This window comes from Lichenostomus cassidix, chromosome 2 (assembly GCF_008360975.1).
Source record: "Lichenostomus cassidix isolate B80296 chromosome 2, HeHo_3.0, whole genome shotgun sequence".
Classification (NCBI taxonomy): Eukaryota; Metazoa; Chordata; class Aves; order Passeriformes; family Meliphagidae; genus Lichenostomus; species Lichenostomus cassidix.
In genome coordinates this window covers 8,197,476-8,216,429 of record NC_139482.1, presented here as the reverse complement: position 1 = coordinate 8,216,429, position 18,954 = coordinate 8,197,476, and the positions used below count along the sequence as shown (strand labels likewise).

General features: G+C 41.0%; 1 protein-coding gene and 1 long non-coding RNA gene across 4 annotated transcripts in view; one reads left to right on the top strand and one right to left on the bottom strand.

The window, feature by feature from the left end:
- Positions 1-6,894: 6,894 nt before the first annotated feature.
- Positions 6,895-8,028, bottom strand: LOC146440784 (uncharacterized). The gene is made up of 3 exons (XR_014849666.1): positions 7,840-8,028; positions 7,568-7,653; positions 6,895-7,196 (listed from the first exon to the last, which is right to left on the bottom strand). It is a non-coding gene; the product is annotated as an uncharacterized LOC146440784 (long non-coding RNA).
- A 9,107-nt stretch (positions 8,029-17,135) lies between these two features.
- LMBR1 (limb development membrane protein 1) overlaps positions 17,136-18,954 on the top strand; it is a 69,005-nt gene continuing 67,186 nt past the window's right edge. For 2 of the 3 annotated variants that reach the window (XM_085050275.1, XM_085050274.1), the window contains exon 1: positions 17,136-17,448. In XM_085050275.1, coding sequence (XP_084906401.1) covers positions 17,386-17,448 — 63 coding nt within the window. In that variant the 5' untranslated portion in view covers positions 17,136-17,385. The remainder of the gene's footprint in view (positions 17,449-18,954) is intronic. The other variant, XM_085050276.1, reaches the window with a different exon arrangement.

The following is an 18,954-nucleotide window of genomic DNA, read 5'->3' as shown; positions in this document are numbered from 1 at the left end:
CATGCCATGAAAATATGCCTTAGTGACTACATAATGCACACAGGTAGGTTCTGGCTCTTTTGTAATTTGCAGCTATTGAGAATATTTATCACCACAGGAAATATCAAAGCCGCACCAGAAAGACTTTCAGACTGAGCTCATAAGGGTTGCTCTTTGTTCTCATCAATGGAGAAAACAGCCTGATTAATGTAAGAACATGGCTTTAAATACAAAGCCTTTTTTGACTCTACAGCTAAAAGCTTCTTGCCAGAATGAATTTATTCCAAGCGTTGAAAGCCTTAGAACAGTGCAAGGTACTCTGCTTCCTGTGAGTCCCCAGCACAGCATCCATCTGCTGGTGGTACTGCTTCTCCCCATGTCATATTGTCACCACTGGGATCAGCAGAACTGAAATTTGGTCTGCTGAGAGAGATTGTCTGTGGAAGGACACTTTTCTTCTGGGAAACATTTTCCAGAGTCTCAAGGCAGTACTAAGTTACTGCCTCTTCAGATGTGTTTCAGTCCCATCTGTTGCAGAGGGTATTGGTAGGTGAAGAAAGTGGCTTCCTTAGTGTTTTAAAGATACCTTCCTGTTGCTGAGAATCTTGGTGGGGCTGGTTTTGATCGTTGATTTGTTTTTTGTTTTTTGTTTTGTTTTGTTTTTCCCCAGGATGTACATGCTAAGTAATTCCTGCAATCTTGGTCTGTAGGCAGCTTAGCCAGGCATGCTGAAAACTGACTACACAAAGCGTCTAGAAAAATATCTGTTCTGGCACTTTCTTCCACATTTCCATCATCTTTGTACCCGACCTTGGGCTGGTCATTTATCTTCTCTCTGCTGCCTTTGTACAAAATGAGTTTCCTTCCATCATTCTGAGACTAAAGGCACACAAGTATATCCTCCTGTATCTCCAAGTTTTTGTTCTGAAGAAGTTACCACTCAAAGCACCTTCCCTCAAGGGGGTAATTCCTGCCTCTTCTCTGGGGCTGCCCCAACAAATTTGCTGACCAAAAGCTGTTTGCTGAGTTTTTCATGTAGTTGCTCTCTTTCAGTCCCTGAAATCAATGTCATTTCAGGCAATGCTCGCTGGTGATACTCCTTAAAAGAGATCTACCAAGAGTTTCAGCTGTTTAGGCTGTTTGGTTGAGACAAATTAGAAAGTAACCATGAGTATCTCACATGAGGATGTCTGTAGCTCTCCCCATTCCCCTCCAAAAAAGCAGCAGCTGGAAGGGAAAACCTCAGCTGGCAAAACTCGAGTAGGGAGAAGAGGCATATTCTCTGATTTTGATCATTAATATCTTTTAGTTCATTGGAAGGAAGGAGTGAGTACTAAAGGTTATTATTTAGATAAATGATCCAAAAGACAAGCATTAAAAAGACAGATATGCTGAGTGAAAGCAGAAACCCATTTCCCCAATCCATTAGCATTTTTAGTTTTAAACTATAAGAAGATTATCAAATATGTGGCACAAGGATGACTGAAAAAATGCAATCAGATTACTTTCTTGCTATTAAAAGGAAGAGGTAAATTGCAACTAAAATGAGCTTTTAAATTAGTGTTTTGTGCACATCACAGTTAAAAAAAAAACAATTGTAAATCAGAATAGCACCATTGATCAAAGTCCCACATTATGGCACTTTGCATTTTTCATACAAAATTTATATAATCAAAGCTTCTGTGCCAAGAATTGTCTCTGTGGGAGACTTTGTGCTAAACACCAACCTTATCTAATGAACACTTGTACTGTATTATCATTTATAAGGCAATTTTCATCAGAAATCTGTAAATACATGCCAAGGCATCCTTCTCCCTCTGTTCTTTCTCCTTTGTTGTTAATTACTTAGCTTTAACATACCAGTTGTAATTCTGCTCCATGAAGATCAGTCTTTATTAGCTATTTCTTTAATTCTGACAAGGCAACTTGCGCAAAAGAATACTCAGGAGTGACACTGCAGAATAAATACCTGGGAAGGCTTGAATTCAACAGATTCCCTAAAATTAACAGCTAGTTACTTTGTTGAAGTCACCTTTTACCTGTTTGTTTGTTTATTTCTAAAAGTGAAGACAGTGGCAAGAGTGCATGCTGTGCCACTGACACAAGAGCAGTTGCAGCAGAGGCAGTGTGCAGTGCTACTGTTCATCCCCCTGCAAGCACAGTCTCTCTGATTCATGGTGGAAGGTGATTGTTTCCAGGGACAATCTGCAGCAGCTTTTTCAGCTCACTGGGGTGCTCCTAGCTTTTAGCTGCGTTTTTTCTGAGGCTTTGATACACATGCAAAAAGTGGTATGTGTCTGAGCCAAATACAATGAAGCATTTGGAGGTCTCTCCAGGGTGTCAGCAACCTCTGGATCTGCTAACTTGTACTGAAACAATGGTGTCAATTTATACATGTTGGCTGCCATTCTATAATTAATTTCAGTTCTTATAAAGCATGATGTTATTTGATGTTATTATTACATGAATAATATAGTATTAATTTCAGGTGCAGTTCCTGTTCAGGAGCTCTACTTACATGACCATAAGCCGAGTGCAGCAGTGGACTGTGCCTGCCACATCTCTAGTTACACTCCCTTCTCTCAAAGTACTTTGAAATAACCCCAGTGATCTAAGCCTGACAGACAAGATAGAATTCTTCTCCCTCAGTTTAGACAGACATCTACAGCTGAGCCAGTCATCTTCCTCTCTGTTTATAGTCAAATGGAGAGAAAGAATTACTTATAGAGAAAAATCCCCTTATCTAATTAATCTTAGGTTTCTGCATCAGGACAAGATGATCAGTGCCTTAGACTCCCTTAACGCACAATGAAAAGGCTGCTTTCCATGACTGGCTTAGCTGCAGGCAGTGGACTTGGAGATACCTCATTAGGTGACTCATATGCAAAGGTCAGGGCAGCAAAACAAAACCATACTCACACGACCTTAAGTAACCTCGTGTTTACCCAGTTTGTGTCTGGCAGTATCTGACACCAGACACCACCCTAAATCTACTCCTTCACTTGATGACTTCCCTTTCAAGAGTGATTGCTATCTTTCAAAACTGCAGTTTTGCGGCTACTTTAGGTCAACTTCAATCTGCCATGCATTTGTCCAGGTAATGCATTTCCTCATGTTAACACCAGGAGTCATGGCATAATGCACCAAATTCAAGACTGGATCAGAATGAAACGAAAAAGTTTTAAAATTGGACTGCATTAATTTTGTGATTCAGCTATACAAAGAGGTAGCTAGCTGTGGGAAAGGGAAGAGAACTCCTTCCAGCAGCAGCACAGAGCAAGATCACCCAAAATCAGTTATGAAACTACACCATTAGCAGATTACAGAAACTACTGTGTCAGTTATTTCCCATGCTGCTTTAAGGGAGAATTCATTATTCAATAGCTACAGCTGGCCCTTCTGTTGCCCAAACTGAAATAGGTTTTGAAACACAGGTGAAAACAGGAACAATTACAAAACCCCTTTTTGTGTAATTACATTGTTTGTCATAAAAGGATTTGTCTTTTTTGCTCTTTTGAATAATTTTCTAAAAAGCAAAGCATGCTGACAAGTAAGTTAATGTGAAGAGTAAAGCTCTACACAACCGTATGTGCATGCCTAGGTAGCTGGCTGAGTCTGTACAGCTTGATTTTTTTTTTCTCAGTGGAAATTTCCTCCTTGTTTACTGGTGGCAAAGGTAAGAAATCTATTTTTAGGACAGCCCACATTTGTCTGGATACACTTCCAGAATGGCAGTGCTAAGCTTACTGCATCCTATTCCTCCAAGTAATCATGGGAAAACACACACTTAAAATGAGGCACATGTTAGTATCATTTAGAATTTTATGATTAGAGAAATCAACTGAAGAGACAGTTTTATTCTTCATCTTGTAATTGCAGTTGTAAATTCTTAACTGCAGGTGTGATATTTTCATTAAGTGTTTAAATAAATCCTCACAATATGGGGGCCTGATCCCTGATCGGGGACTCCTGCAGCACTATATTGAAGAAGAAACAAGAACAGGAGTAAATAACTGTGCCCTTGCTTCTAAGGCATGTCAAGTCGTTGGTTTGAATTCTGAGCTCTTTAATCAGTCCTGAGTCCTGCCCATGAGTGGTTCCAGTTCTAAGACCTGTTACCTGTGTGGTGACACTGCTGCCTGGTTTTGAGCTCTGCAGATCAAAGAGGAAGCTTGAGAGAAGCATATCAGCAATTTGACCACATCTATTTTTTGTCTTTTTTTTTTTTTCCTTGTAGAGAAGATAGTTAATGCATATTAATGCATGGCACGAGTAGTGATGATATCTTTCTATGGATGAGCTGCCTATATGCAGGACTTGTTTCCTTCTCTGGCATTCACAGAAGGAGAACAACACTGGCTATGTGATCTTAATGTTCCTTTTCTTGGTAAATTGATCATGGCTTCCTTCTGTTTCAACTTTGGTATTGAAAGAAACTTGATCTACACAGGACCAAAGACCAGATGTAACTGAGTTTCAGTCCTGGTGTAGTAACATCCTCTTTGTAGCCTTGGGCAGGTCACTTGATCCAAATTTGAATTTTAAAGCTTTGTATTTCGTTATGCAAATTAATTATAAAGTTGTTGTGGTGTTAACTTGAGCCACGTTAGTGGTGGGAGAACACTTTAGATGTTCTTCATAAAGGATGGTGAAGAGGAGGTTGTGCTAGGCAGGAAGTGTTATTAGAGATACATTTGAGTAGCAAAATTCAGACACTGAACCTAATCTGGTTGTCTTAAAGATGAGAGAGCATCAGGATTTGGGGTTCAATATGACATGGACTGTTTTTTAACTCACAGAATCAAACAGTTGACAGTTTTGTTAAAGAGTTGGAATTTTGTATTCTTCCATAACTTTCCCGTGCCTAATTTCAATTGCTTTTTCCCATCAGCAGGAAAGGTCATTCTCATTAGGAGACAAATAACGCAAATTGGATGCATTCAATTTGCATGTTTGAATATGCGAATGAACACACTTCCCATTTTTCTTCCCAAGGACTGACCTCTCAGTCAAACAGAATTTATTCTACTCTTAGCTGAAAGTGAAGTTCTATACCATAAAGATGGCTGGGAGTCACAGGGCATCTGACATATTTTAGCTAATTGTGATTCCAGATATTGGACGGCAGACAGAAAACCTGTGGCTGGATTTCACAAGAATGAAAAATTAGAAGGCTGCCCAGATTCCAGTTTTTGTGTAGAAACAGAGGTGATTAAGTGAAATCATTAGACTTGTTCAAGGCCAACATCAAAAATAGTTTTAAAGACTCGTGTATAAGATTGATGCTATCAGCAGCCTCTTGATGCAGACTGGGAACATAGCCATGGAACAATCCCAACCTCCAGCAATAAGGAAGCAGATTCAAGGTCACTTGCAAGCTGAGATGCTTTATATAGCACATCTTAATGCTTGCTTACATTCGGGACTGACCAGAGGTTCTTGCAGTACCAAGGATTGTCCTTTTATTAGGTAATCACTATGAGTGATTATCAGATGGGAAAAACCTTGCCATCATTATCTGTGATGGACAATACACCATTATTCTGCAATAGAATTTAAAAGTATCGCCACACTTTATTCTTTAGTAACTAGATTGAGTAAGGGTGTGATCCAGTATTACTTTCCAGTTCCTTCAAAAATAATTACGCACTAAAAATTGTAATACATCAAAAATTTAATTACACTAAAAGTGCTTACTAATGTTTTGTTATTACTCTGTTTAATCTTGGCATCTGCCTGCCATCCATTAATTTATTTCAGTAAAAACTATAGGTCACATTGTGGAATTCTTATTATATTTCTATGTAGTCAAAACTCCCATTTTTTTCTGGAGTGTAGCTTAAGTGAAGACATTGATTTGGGCTACATGACTTTCTGTGTGTGTAGCGATGCATCTAACAGGGGAAGATAAATAAGATAATGCTTTAATTTGTGCATATTTCAGATTTGTCTATAATAATTTCTTCAGTTTATAACACTTTAGATTATTAATTCTTGTATTTAATTCAAGCAGCCATTTAAGTATTTAATCAATTTTTAAATAACAAATTTATTTGGGGCACAAACTTCAAAACTCCTCTTAAGGAAATAAAATATAAACTGCATAATACAATGGTAAGCTGAAGAGGTACTGCATAATACAATGATAAGCAAAAGAGGTCCTCTAACAGTAATTAACCTTTATTTTTCTTTCATATATATACACTCACACAAACAAAGAATAATATAAGCTGCTGCTTCTCCATAAAGGCAAAAATACTATTTTCAGAAAAGTCACTAGATCATGATTTTGTAAAAAAACCCAAAAAAGCTAATACCCATACCTTAGATGAAATTAACTCAGCATACAAATTGGTGTAATTTGGCTCTTGTAAAGAAATTCTCTAGAGAACACTACCTAATGCTCTCTTCTATACAAGTTTATTTTAGTACTATGGTGGAATAACTATATTTTGGAGAACTTTAAATAAAAATAAGCACACACAGAGATAGATACATAAATACACAGACCCACACTATGTGGAAGTATGCATGCAATATATAAATTCATACAATTGTTTGAAAAGGTACACTTTAAAATCTACTGCATGAGTGAATCTTTGGACAAACTCTTAAAAAATGCAATAAACTTGTCCTGCTGGCATTCTGCATACGTATTTCTCATTCCATAAGCCAGGGCAGGAAGAACTATCTGAAAATTATTGGTCTATAGTTATATCTTGACTCATAAATCCTTTATGACGATTGTGATTACAGAGCAAAAGGACAATATAGTTTCTCACATTTTCTACTACTCTCAGTACTACAAATGGTGTTGGCCAAACAGAAAAACATATTTGTGTTTGTTTTGAGTGTACACTGTAGCTCACAAGCATTTCTCTCCTCAGCAATGATGGTTGGAGTAGCTTCCTCTGCTCACTTACATGGCTCCCTCTGCTCACTCACATTGCTCCTTCTGTTATGTGAGTGCAGAATGAACTGGCTCAGAGGATTCCTTCTGATTAAATTTTTTATTTTTGCTAGGTTATTTTCTCCAGGTCTGACCAGCCATGTATGGCTGTGTCAGTACTGCTGAGGGGTAGTGGGAATAAATTGAATAAGAACAGCTGGGCAAAATCAGCACTGCAGCCCAAAAAGTACTTGCTGGAGTATTTTTTCAAAGTGATCAAATAACATCCTCACTTGGGTTTTTCAGAGGCTCTATGGAGATTATTAGCCTGCAGTAATATAAAAATCAATTAGATGTAGGGAACTTGGAGTTGTACTGTGTCTCCTGCAGAATTACTCCACAACTGCCAAATTACGTGAAAATTTTAGGACTTGAATACACTATATAGTTTTTGATTCAGATATTCTGTAAGGTGTTTTAGGCCAAAAGGAAGGAATCTGTGACTTCCTGCAGAGCTGTTTGACAGGAAAGCTAATGTTCCCTCAAGCCTAGCATGACTCAAGGTAAAACGAGAAAATATGAAGGGTAGAAGGATGCATCAGCAGATCCTGCTGCGTGGTGATGATGTTGAATATGGGAGTCAGTGGTGGGGATATGAGACAGAGGAAGGCAAGGAGTATGGCTGGAATTTCATCTCACCAGGGTGCTGCTGCTGTTTTACTGTGGGGTGTGGGGTGAAGAGAACCTGGAAAGATGATGAGCTCACTGGTGTGCTTTCTCTGTAACTGCAACAAAAAAATCCAAGTGTATGTCATAGCCTATGGTGTTATTTAGGACAAGAGCAGTGTTCAAGAATTAATTCTCTAACAGGTTTACTAGCAGCCTGAATGCATTCCAAGCTATATGTCACTTTGGTAACAGAGTTGAAGTAGGGAGAAGATCTGTCTGAGAGAGGCTGGTTGTTTTCCTACTTTGTTGGCGATATTCAGGTGTTAGTACACAATGAGACAGCAAATAGGTCTGAAAGTATATTCTAATTATGCTAATTTGGGGGCATGTGACTGTAAATGGACCGAAGAGTGCTGTGGGCTAGGATTTAAAGATGAGGATGATGTCAGGTTGAAATATGCCCAGAGTACTGGCATTTGGATACCCCCAGTAATGACAGGACAGAGTGTGGGGTAGGGAGATGGGCTGTCAGGCTACAGAAACACTGCAGACATGACTTCATAAATAGTAAAGCTGACATATGCTATGCAGCAGTAATGATACTGCAATGAAAATTACATCCTCTGCAATACTTTATCAGTGACTACAAATTGCAGAGTTATTTCCTATGGTTTGTTGTTTTTACTTTTCAGGATGAAGTGACTCCTTTGTATCCAGGTTTTTCTATGTGCTTTATAGGGATTTTTAATGTAAGTTTAGCTATTGGCAGATTAACAACAATTCAAAAAATATTGTTTCTGTAAAAGCAAGTAAGTTTTGAGGTATCAACACACATGATGTAAAACAGTATGAATATATCCTAGGAAACTTTGTTAACTTTGTACTATCTCTACAATTTAAATAGGTGCATACTTGTAGAGTAAGATGAAGTATGTGGACAGTAGTCTCTATACAAATCTTGGATTTGGAGGTTTTGTGGGACAGTCACATGCTTTTCTGTATGTTGTGCAGACTGACCTTTCCTCTTGCCCAGGCCAAGGGCTACAACTCAATAAAATGGGAAAAAAAAATGGGCATTGTGTGATAGTGATTTTCAAAGGGGTGCCTTATGGAATGGAATGAGGCTGTGTCAGGGGAAGTTCAGACTGGATGTTAGGAAAAGGCTCTCCACTGAGACTGGAACAGGCTTCCCAGATAAGTGGTCATGGCACTAAGCTTGTCAGAGTTCAGAGAATATCTGGACATTGCTCTCAGCCGTATGGTTTAGTTTCAGGTAATCCTGCAAGGAGCAGGGAGTTGGGCTTGACAATCCTTATGGGTCCCTTCAGCTCAAAACATTTGGGGATTCTATGGGACACACAGCATGTAAAATGTGGTCAAATATCTCATATGTGCCTTGTAACAGATCCAGAGATGGAGTGTCAGCATGGGGTATCTCTGCAGTTGCAATTGCTGGCAGGGTGGATATAAATTGAGTTTAATGTATGGTTTACAGGACCTAAAATTAGAAAGATGAAAATATTTTACAGGGTTGGATGAATCACAACCTATTTCTTGTTCTGTCCTCCCACCTTTGAGATAGTATGAAATCTCTGGAGTCCTCCATTCAAATACTTAGATATACCCAAATGTTTAAAGTGACTAGAGATGGCTTTTGCTTTTATATGAGGGCCAGAGGACTATATATCATCCCAGGGATTAAGTATCCTGCTTTTTTTTTTAACTTGCAGGTGTAATTACTGTAATGTAATGTCTACTTGAGAAAGGAAATTAAACTCTCAAGAACAAATTAGCTAATTTCACATTAATGGCATGATTTTTGTTAAAAGGCCTGCTAGAGCTGAGTCCAGTTTCTGAAAATAAGTGTTGTCTCATGTTATAAAATAACTTGCTCTCTTGATGTCAGCATTTCCTGACAGACTACTGGTGGAACGGGTGAGTGCCGTGTCTTCTGTGGATCAATTACTGGACACTGGAGCTCAGTGAGGAGTGTAGACTTTGATGGGATAATGGCATGAAGTTCTCTGAGTCAGGAAATCACACCTGACAGACCTTTTTGGTCTTCCAGCCTTTGGTGGCTTTTAAAATGGCAATAATCTTATACAGCAATGAGCAACTGGCAGTTGTAACAACACACAGTAAAAGTGTGTTTTATATATGACTTTTGCAGGAAGGAATACCTGCTGAAATTTATTTGCTATGTCCTTGAACAACATTGAATTCTCCAGATTAGGTGGTGCCTGTGGAGCAAACCTATTCATTTTGCTAATGAGACAGAGAAGGAAGATAAAGATTTAAAAAATGCCTGGCATCATATTTTATTAGTCACCCAATATAATTATTGACAGGGATCGAGGATGTTAAGTTCCAGAAAAGGACTACTTATTATCTTAACACTCTTGAGATGCATTAAACACATTTGAATTTAATTAGAAAGGAGTATCCATGATTTAGGAATAAATCTTGCACCTATTAATTTAAGAAATTAAGATGATTAATTTCCTTTAAAATTTCTAGCATTTTGGATAAAAGTCCTTCATAAAAGGTGCATGGCTTACTTTCAAAGACTTAATTTATGCAATGTGATTTTTGTCACCCAGACTGAAAAACGATTGCAGTTAATACTGGATGGATTTTTGAAATGCCTTCCATGTGGTATTTAACAGTACAAGCATCTTAGTCATGATGAGTCAGATACTGAATTTAGAGAGAAAAAAATAAGACTATTTAACTAATACCAAGGGTTTTTTTTATTATTATTGTTTAAGGATTTCACAGTGCAACCTATCTTCTCCAAAAATGGTAAAATTCCATTTCTCAGAACTATGTAACTAACAAAAAATAGCTTGAGAATAGTTCAGAGTAAGCACAGATGGTCCAGCAGATTAATGATTTAATTTTTTTTTTGAAGGATGATGATTACAGCCATGTTAAGTAGTCAGGAACCGATCATATGGGTGGATATTCGCAATTTCGTCATTTATAATACAGCTAATGCACGATCATGTCTTTTAGAATCAATAGCAGATTGGCAGACTCGGATGTCTAATGCAAGATGTTGACTGGCCTGCAAATCAAAGGAGAATAATCTGAAAGGACAGAGAAACACTGGGAGGTAAGTGACGAGCAAAGCTTGTGGCACTTCAGGAGAGGGAACTAAACAGAGGCTGAAGAGAATGCACAGGCACGAGGAGAGCATCTGTTCTGGAAGAACAGAACAATTGTTTGTGACACTTTGGTTTCAGAGACACATTTTGTGCTACTATTCAGCCAGTGGTCAAACAACATTAAAGCTTCTAATGATTATTTGCTAACACAAATAATATTGACTTCGCTCTCGGGTAACTCTTTTGGATCCCAGTATGGTGTTGCCATGGAACCAACCCATGGTATTGGCAAGCTTGTATTACATATGGGCAAACATAACACTTGCAACCAGTAAAATAATTATTTTATGTGCTTAGTACATCAGGAACTTTCCAAAGATAAGGAAAAAAATATAAGAAAAACTAATTTTGATTTAAAAAAAAAAAACCAACCCAGAGATGGAAATGACATTTTTTTGAAGGATATATTTATTGTGGTCAACAAATCAGTGCTAATGCTACTGGCTAATAACACAAAAATGTTGACAACTACTAGAAATAAGAGTGGTAAATTAAAAAGATGTAATCACACAGAGCCATTTGAAATGTTTGGGAAGCAGAAAACGAAAGAGGCTTGAATTCAGTCAAAAGCCCATGAATGCACCAGGGACAAGGGGGAACCTGAGGTCCTGTCTCCAGAGCCAGGGCTGTATCTGGAGGGCAGTGATTCAGAATAGATATTACAGATTGCTGCTGGTTGATACAGTGAGGTTCAGAGGTAGCCACTATTGCCTGTGTCAAAGAAATGATTTCTATAGCATTTGGATTAAAATGTCCCTAAATGTGTGCGTAAGGAGTAAGTGGACATTGCAATCAAAACCTCAAGGTAGCCTTTTACCTATAGCCAGGCCTCTGAGAGCAGGAAGACAGGAGTAGATACAAGTGTCTTTGATTGCACATTCCATTTACTTCTGGGAAGTAATCATGTTTTTCACCTCTGAATCTCTGTGCTGTTTTCCTCTGTAATGATTAAATGGTCTGTAATAAAGAGCATAAAATAAGAAGGTGATTTTACATCTATTCATAGAATTGCTGAAACTGAGCCTAGAACACTGCTTTCAGTTCTCAAGTCTGCATTTTAATTGGTATGTTAAAAGTTTGGAGAGAATTCAGGGATGGAGAAAAAAAAAAGAGTTCACGGTTGAGAAAAATCTTTAAAAGGGTAAATTTACTTAGAGTAAATCTTTTTAACTGACTGAAAAGGGGATTTTGAGGAGAATTGTGATTAGCAGGAATTAAATATTGAGCACACCATAAGAAGTAATGAGTTTTCACTCTTTTCATCCATCCACTCTAGCTGAACACCTTTCAGAGGCTAATTGAGCCTAACACTAATTTCTAGGCACAAAAGAGACATAGACTGGTGAAAGGGACACTTTTTAAAATTTATTTTTTAAATGTTTGTTGTTGATTTGGTTCTTTGGTTCTTCTGTAACAATTTTGACCCACACAGCGTTTCAGAATTTCACCAATAAATTCCTACTTGAAGAATCAGCCAAAACAGCCATGGGTACACAGCATGGAACAGATGACCCTGGGATTGTTCATGTCTACCTAGCAGGTGAACTTTGACTTAGAGATGCAGCAGTATATCCTTGAATATTTCCTTTTATCTTATTCCTAATCAAGTTTAAGCTGCAATGCAATGTGAGTTTTATTTTGTTTTGCTTTGAGGACAGCTTTGAATTCTCCCAGAGGGACATGAAAAACACATTAAGGGTGAATGGAAGTAAAATGAGCTTTCAGTCACTTCATGCTGCCTAGATATGGAAGAGAAACTGTTCTAGCTTCATGATGTGACTTATGCTTCCTTTACATGACAACACTGAACTCCTGCAGAGTTTATGCCTCTGACTGTAATAAACTCTGCAGGTTTCTGACTCTAGGCTCCTATCAGTGAAGGAAACTTAAAGATTAGAAGGCGTTTTATTCATCACCAAATCCAGTTCCTTGTTATTGAAAGCAATCTCACTAAACATTTTACAAGTGGACCAAGCTAAGCTTTAAGTTATAAGTAGTGCAGATTTTTACTAAAATGTTAATTTTAACAGCTTGTTCAAAGCTGTAACACTTTGATTGTGCGTTTTTCTTCTTTTTTGGGGGGTATATATTCATCAATACATTTATGACTATATAAATAAAATCCAGCACATACCTATGTGAGTCTACACTGAGCTAATTTATATCCTTATTTTTCCTAACATTGTAATTTTTATTTAAAGCTCCTTCTCTTATTTATATAAAAAATTAAAATAGATATATTGCGCTATAATACAGCATTTAGCTGGGGAGTTTTTGTTACTGGGTTAACATAATAAAAATATAAGCTGGAAGTATTTGGAACCAAAAGAACCCCTACTTTTTTGCTCTAAAAAAAGCAGAGAAATAAAAAGTATAAGTTATGAATAGAAGGGAAAGGTCAGTCAGCAACATTTTAAGTTGAATCCAGATCTAAGACTGATTGAGCTGGACTTCTAAAGTTATAATGCAATTCTCACTATGTTTTAGCTTACCAAATATAAGACACTGAAAAAATCACCCAATAAATTAACTCAATGTACATAATTATGATAGCATAATGTTCCTTCTATACATTATCAGTTATTTTAACTTTTGAATCTTTCTTTTTGTGTTCCATAATTGGCTTGTGGGTATGGAAGGTTCCAGGTATCATCTGTGGCATGTGTGTACCGAAAGTTCTCTTTAAAGTCAGTGATCATTCTTGGCACCATACTAAAGTGGGCTTTGGGCTTCAATCTGACCAATTCTTAGGTAATACCTTGAATACACATATGGAAGTATTTGTATTAACTGGGAGAATAACTTCCTATTTTCTATTTAGTCCAAGCTGCATTTGGCTGAAGGACAGTTTTGAAAAGAAAGTATCACCTACTCAAATGCTGTGAGATAAATTTAGATTTAAAGGCATGGTGCCAATTTTGCATTTACAGTTAAATAGTGCTTTAAAATCCATTGGCAAATTCTGAGGGAACCTTCCTAGTGAAACAGTTCCAGCTTTTGAAAATTCCATCTTAGACAATTTGAATTAATTTTATTAGTTTGAATATCCCAGCATTTTTTTCAGGAGAATCTCAGAGGTAACCCTGTGCACATAAAACCCTCCTTGGGCATTCAGCGTACCAGATAATTACTGGGTCATCCTGAGGCTTAAAAATTATGTTAAAACTATGCTGAAAAGGAACAAACACAGCAAAAATCTCATAAATCTTCTCAACTTTTTTTGCTGAGGGGTTAGGCAACACCAAATGTTAGTTTAAAAGAAGTCTGGTTTTTATTACTGCTTCTGTGTATGTATACCTGTACATTACCAGTGTAAGAATGTTCTCTATTTAAACCTAAATCACATATAGCTTACACTTAGACCAGGTTCCTTAGGATTACTGGGGAGGTCCTAAGAATGGCTGAGGACAGTCCCTCTAGCACTGTCTTGTTTTGTCTGGAATATGGATGAAAAACATCTGATAGTTTTTAACCGCTCTGGTGCAAGGTACCTCAGACTTGCTTTGGTAGTTTTATTTCTGGTATGCTTCAAACTATTGCTTTTGTACTCCCATCACATCAATGGCTGCATCTGTCAGCCTTCTCATCAGTTTGCAAGAGCTGCCTTTAGACTTTAGACTGAGTTTCCTTTAGTGAAAAAAAATTTGCTGTGGTGGCTACTGTGACCTTCCTTTGTGATGTAGATACCTCAGAACTGGGCAGTAACTTCTGCCCAAGAAAGAATCGAAGCTATTTCCACCCCTCCCCTGCCTTTTCAGCAAATATAAATGTGTATCGTGTTTCTGATGATTCATCTGCTAGAACTGGAAGAAACAACTTGACAATTCACAGTGTGAGACAAATTATATACTATATATCCTCCTTAGGTTTACTTCAGATTCAGTAGATTGAAAAGAAAACATATAGCCCAAGTGGAAGTGGGAGCTTCAGGTCTTCTGAATCTTAATTTCAATTTCTATAAGCTACAAAAATACAGTTAATTTTCCTTACAATCTCCCAGTGTTTAGTATGTCTGTCGATATAGTTAGAAATGCTTGAAATGCTGATCCTTGACAGTGAGCGATTAATTTCCCAGGAAGCTCAGGAACTAACCCTCACCTCAGGCTTAGACTGCTGGCTGAATCTCTGGTTTTTCCCGTTTTTCCTCTTTGATTGGGCTACCTGGTCTCCATAGTTCTTAGAGCAGGTTTGTTCTGGTGACAGCATTTCTCTCTTCATCACAAATCCTGTGAAGGCCTACACTAGGTTCTTTCCAGCCTGGCTGCAATACCACTGTCATTTATTGTGTGGGTCTTTTATACGAGGTGAAGAAAGCTGGAAACCTCTCTGCTCTATACCAATATTTCTATAGGCAGCTCTCAGAGAATTTTGTTTCCCTGGGGTCAGATTTGCACATACCAGACAGTTGTCTGCTCTTGCCAGCTGTGTTTGTTATAATAAAAGATATTGTGTCTACCTATAAAACTCTCCTTCAGCTACACTGATCAGTCTGGACCAGCTCCTGAGCATAGAAGAGCACCAGCTGCTCTCACAAGCCTAATTCTATGTCAAATTCATCTTGGAAACTAGGATTCATTCACCACTTTCATCATCTGAAGGAGAAAAGGAGATTGAAAATAAATGGGAATAGGCGAAGAAAAAAACTCCAGGCAACTAATAATATTGTCTACTAGACAGTATCAAGTGCTGTGCAAAACACAGCCATAAAGTAGGACAGCTTCTCCCAAGAAGCAGCTCAAAGACTGTGCTCCCTGCTCCTTCAACTCTGCTTTTAATGATCTTCCGTTCCTACAGCCTCAGGGAACACCTAAAGTCTCCCTCCCTGAGCAGTGGGCTTCAAGAGGAGAGACCACGGTGACGTTTCCAGCCTGTCACATGCAGGGCGTGATTGTGCCTGCAAATACCCCGTCTGTATCTTCACAAGGATCAAAAGAACAAGCAAGGAACTGTGCCTGTACTGAAGCTGCAGGATATTCTGCATCTGTTCAGGACTACAAGAAATACATCAGGCAAAGATTACCTTTTCTAACTCTAAGATTTCATAAATACTTTACCATCTGCTTTAAACCAAGCAAATGGGCCAGACGCTGGGGAATGAATACAATCGGAATTATAATTGGCATTGACAAAAGGTAAAATGTATCAATAGTTGTAAAAAAGCAGAAAATGATTTGAAATTTCTTTAGACTAATGACACATATTTGGATTGAAATAAGGGTTTGATTTGCTAAACCACAATCTATAATTTATAGTGTGTCCTAGATTAATAGTCTTCTGTGTATATTTAGACAATTGATCTACTTGCAAACTCAGAAACAAAGAAGATTGCCCGTGTGTGTAGAGGGAACATGGAACAACGGGGAGATTGTGCCTTCTCACCACAGCACTCGGGCAAAAACCATCAAAGCAGAAGTCACTCAGAGGCAAAAACCTGTTCATGGGAAGTGGACTTAAGTTCTAAGTACAGTCTTTCAAACCAGAAATTCTGACGCATTGTTGAGTTTGAGGAGGATCAACTAGAGCTGAACACCCCCAGCTGCCTCATGTTGCCCTCGTGGATTCGGTGACACTGGTGGCTGTCCTGCTCCCCGAGAGGGGAGCTGAACCCCTACCCACACCCATCTCTGAGGGGCTTCCGTGGGCAGCTCCGGGTGACTCTTGCAGGTGACCCCTGGTGTCCAGACTGCTCCGCCGACTCTCCTCACTGGGGAGCTCCCTGCAAGGCTCTGGTCTGCCGTTCTGCCCACGCCCACCACTGCCTGCTGCCCTGCTCTCCCCCAGGAGCCTCCTGTCCTTCCCGCTCAGAGTCTCTTCTCCCATGTCCCCCACTCCCTGTCCCGCACGACACACAGGGACTCCCTCTGTCCCTGCCAGTGCCCACACGGGGACAAACAAGAGGATGGACCTGTTTCCGACAGGATGGGAGGACATAGTCTTAAGCTGCGCCAGGGGAACTTCATGCTGGACATTAGGAGGAAATTCTTCACAGAAAGGGCGATTAGATATTGGAATGGGCTGCCCAGGGAGGCGGTGGAGTCACCGTTCCTGGAAGCGTTTAAGGAAAGACGACTTGGTACTCAGTGCCACGGGCTAGTTGCCATGGTGGTGTTCGGTCACAGTTTGGACTCGATGATCTCGGAGGTCTGGACCCGTGTTGGACTCGGGTCTCGGAGACCCCAGCCGGAACAATTCCGTAATCCTGCGCACCCCTCGCCGGTAAATCCAGCCCCGCCCCTAGCCCCTCCCCTCCCCGCCCCTAGCCCCGCCCCCCGCTCACCGCCCTCTTGCCCCGCCCCAATGACCACGCCCCTCCCGCCTCTCTCCCGCCTTATCCCGCCCTGGGCGTGGCTTCTGCTCCGTCTGGTTCAGGCTAAGCCCCGCCCCCCGCTCTGGCCCCGCCCCCGCTGTGGCTCCGCCCTTGCCCGCCCTGCCGGGGTCGCTGCGCGGTGACGCAGCAGGAGGAGCTGAGGCGGCGCTTCCCGCCCTTCTTCCTCCTCCTCCTCCTCCGCGCCCGCCGGACGGGCATAGAGCGGCGGAGCCGGGGCCACTCAGCCGCCGCCGGGGCCCGGGGGAGCAGCCGGGCTGCCTCCGGCCATGGTGGCCCGCTGGCCGCCGGAGGGGCAGGAGCAGGCGCGGCGGCTGCGGCCGCCATTGCTGGCGGGGGCCGCGGTACTATGAAGGATGGAAGCGGACGAGGTGACGATCCGGGAGCAGAACTTCCACAGCCAAGTGCGGGAGTACACGGTAGGTGCAGCCATGCCCCGCGGACCCTTTCTGAGCTGTCACTGCTCTCCGCCCCAGCCCCGTCGTTGGGCACCGGGGATTGTCCCGCTCCTTCCCTCTGTCCTTGGCTGCCCCTCGCCCCGGTGCTCGGAGGGACTCGGGGGCTTGTCCCGGCTGGGCAGAGAGGTGCCTGTACCTCCCCTGAGGTGCCACGGGGGCCAGAGGATCCCAGCGCTCACCCCTGGAGGGTTTCCCTCTCCCTGTGCCTTCAGCGAGCAGGGGAGATGCTGTGTGTGCAGGCAGGGATCGGTGTGCTCCGCAGGAGTGCTCTCGGGACAGGTGCCGGTGCCACAGCCTCGGGAGCAGGGCTCGGCTGCGGTGAGAGATGACAGAGCGGACAGCATCGGTGTGTTTAGCTATCTAAACGGGAGGTGCCGAGAGGATGGAGCAGGCTCTGCTCGATGCTGCCAGCCACCAGGACATGAGGCCGTGGGCAGAAACTGATGCACAGGAAGAGCCACCTGAACATGAGGAAGAACTTCTTTACTGTGCGGGTGGCCGTGCAGTGGAACAGAGAGCCCAGAAAGGCTGTGGTGTCTCCCTTACTGGATGTGTTCAAGAACTTCTGGATGCAATCCTGTGCCATGTGCTCTGGGATGACCCTGCTTGAGCAGGGAGGTTGGACCAGGTGACCCACTGTGGTCCTTTCCAACTGTGACCCATTGTGGCATTCTGTGACCACCTCAGCCCTCAGGTGCAGCCTTGTTCCCATCAGGTGTGCGTGGCATTTCAAGGTATCGCTTCTCATGCTGGGATTCTCCTGCCTTGTTGGGATGTTTGCAGTGCTGTGTGTAACTCCGTGTTTTCCCTGACCCCTCACGCCCCGTGCTCTCCCAGTGGAGCACATGGCAGTGCCTGTGCTGTCCCCTCTCTCTCAGCCCTCCTAGGCAGGTCCAGCTCTACACCCTGCGTGCAGACACAGCAGTTGCAGTTTCCTCTCTGACAGCCTTGTAATTGTTTTCAGGACTATTCAAAGCTGATAGAGGTGTTTTGATGGGCCTCATGGCTCTCCTACTTCAATTCCAGGAAGGAAATACATGCTGCACATGGGAGACGTGCTGTCCCGGCTCTGCTGGGGAATCGTGTTTTCTCTGCTGTCACTGTTATCTGAGGAAAAAATGGATTTCTTTAATTAAAATACTATTTCATAATTTAGCTTTAAGTATTTTTCAGTATCTCTCTCTTATTGGGGGACTCTAAAATACCACTGTTAACTGATTTATATAGGGCTGTGGCTAGGTCACTTGATAGCAGAGACTTGCTTGGACTGTGTTAATTCCTCTTCTATATTTTATGAATCCATGTTAAGACCTTTCTTGTGAAAGGTGAAATATTCTATTTGTTGGATGTTTTTTTTCCAGAAGAGTGCAAAACAAGCCTGTATGAAGAGAACAGTTACTTTAGGAGGTTTTTTTTGAATGTCTCTTCTTTGGGCATAGATGTAGTGTATATCCTGGGAGCCATGAC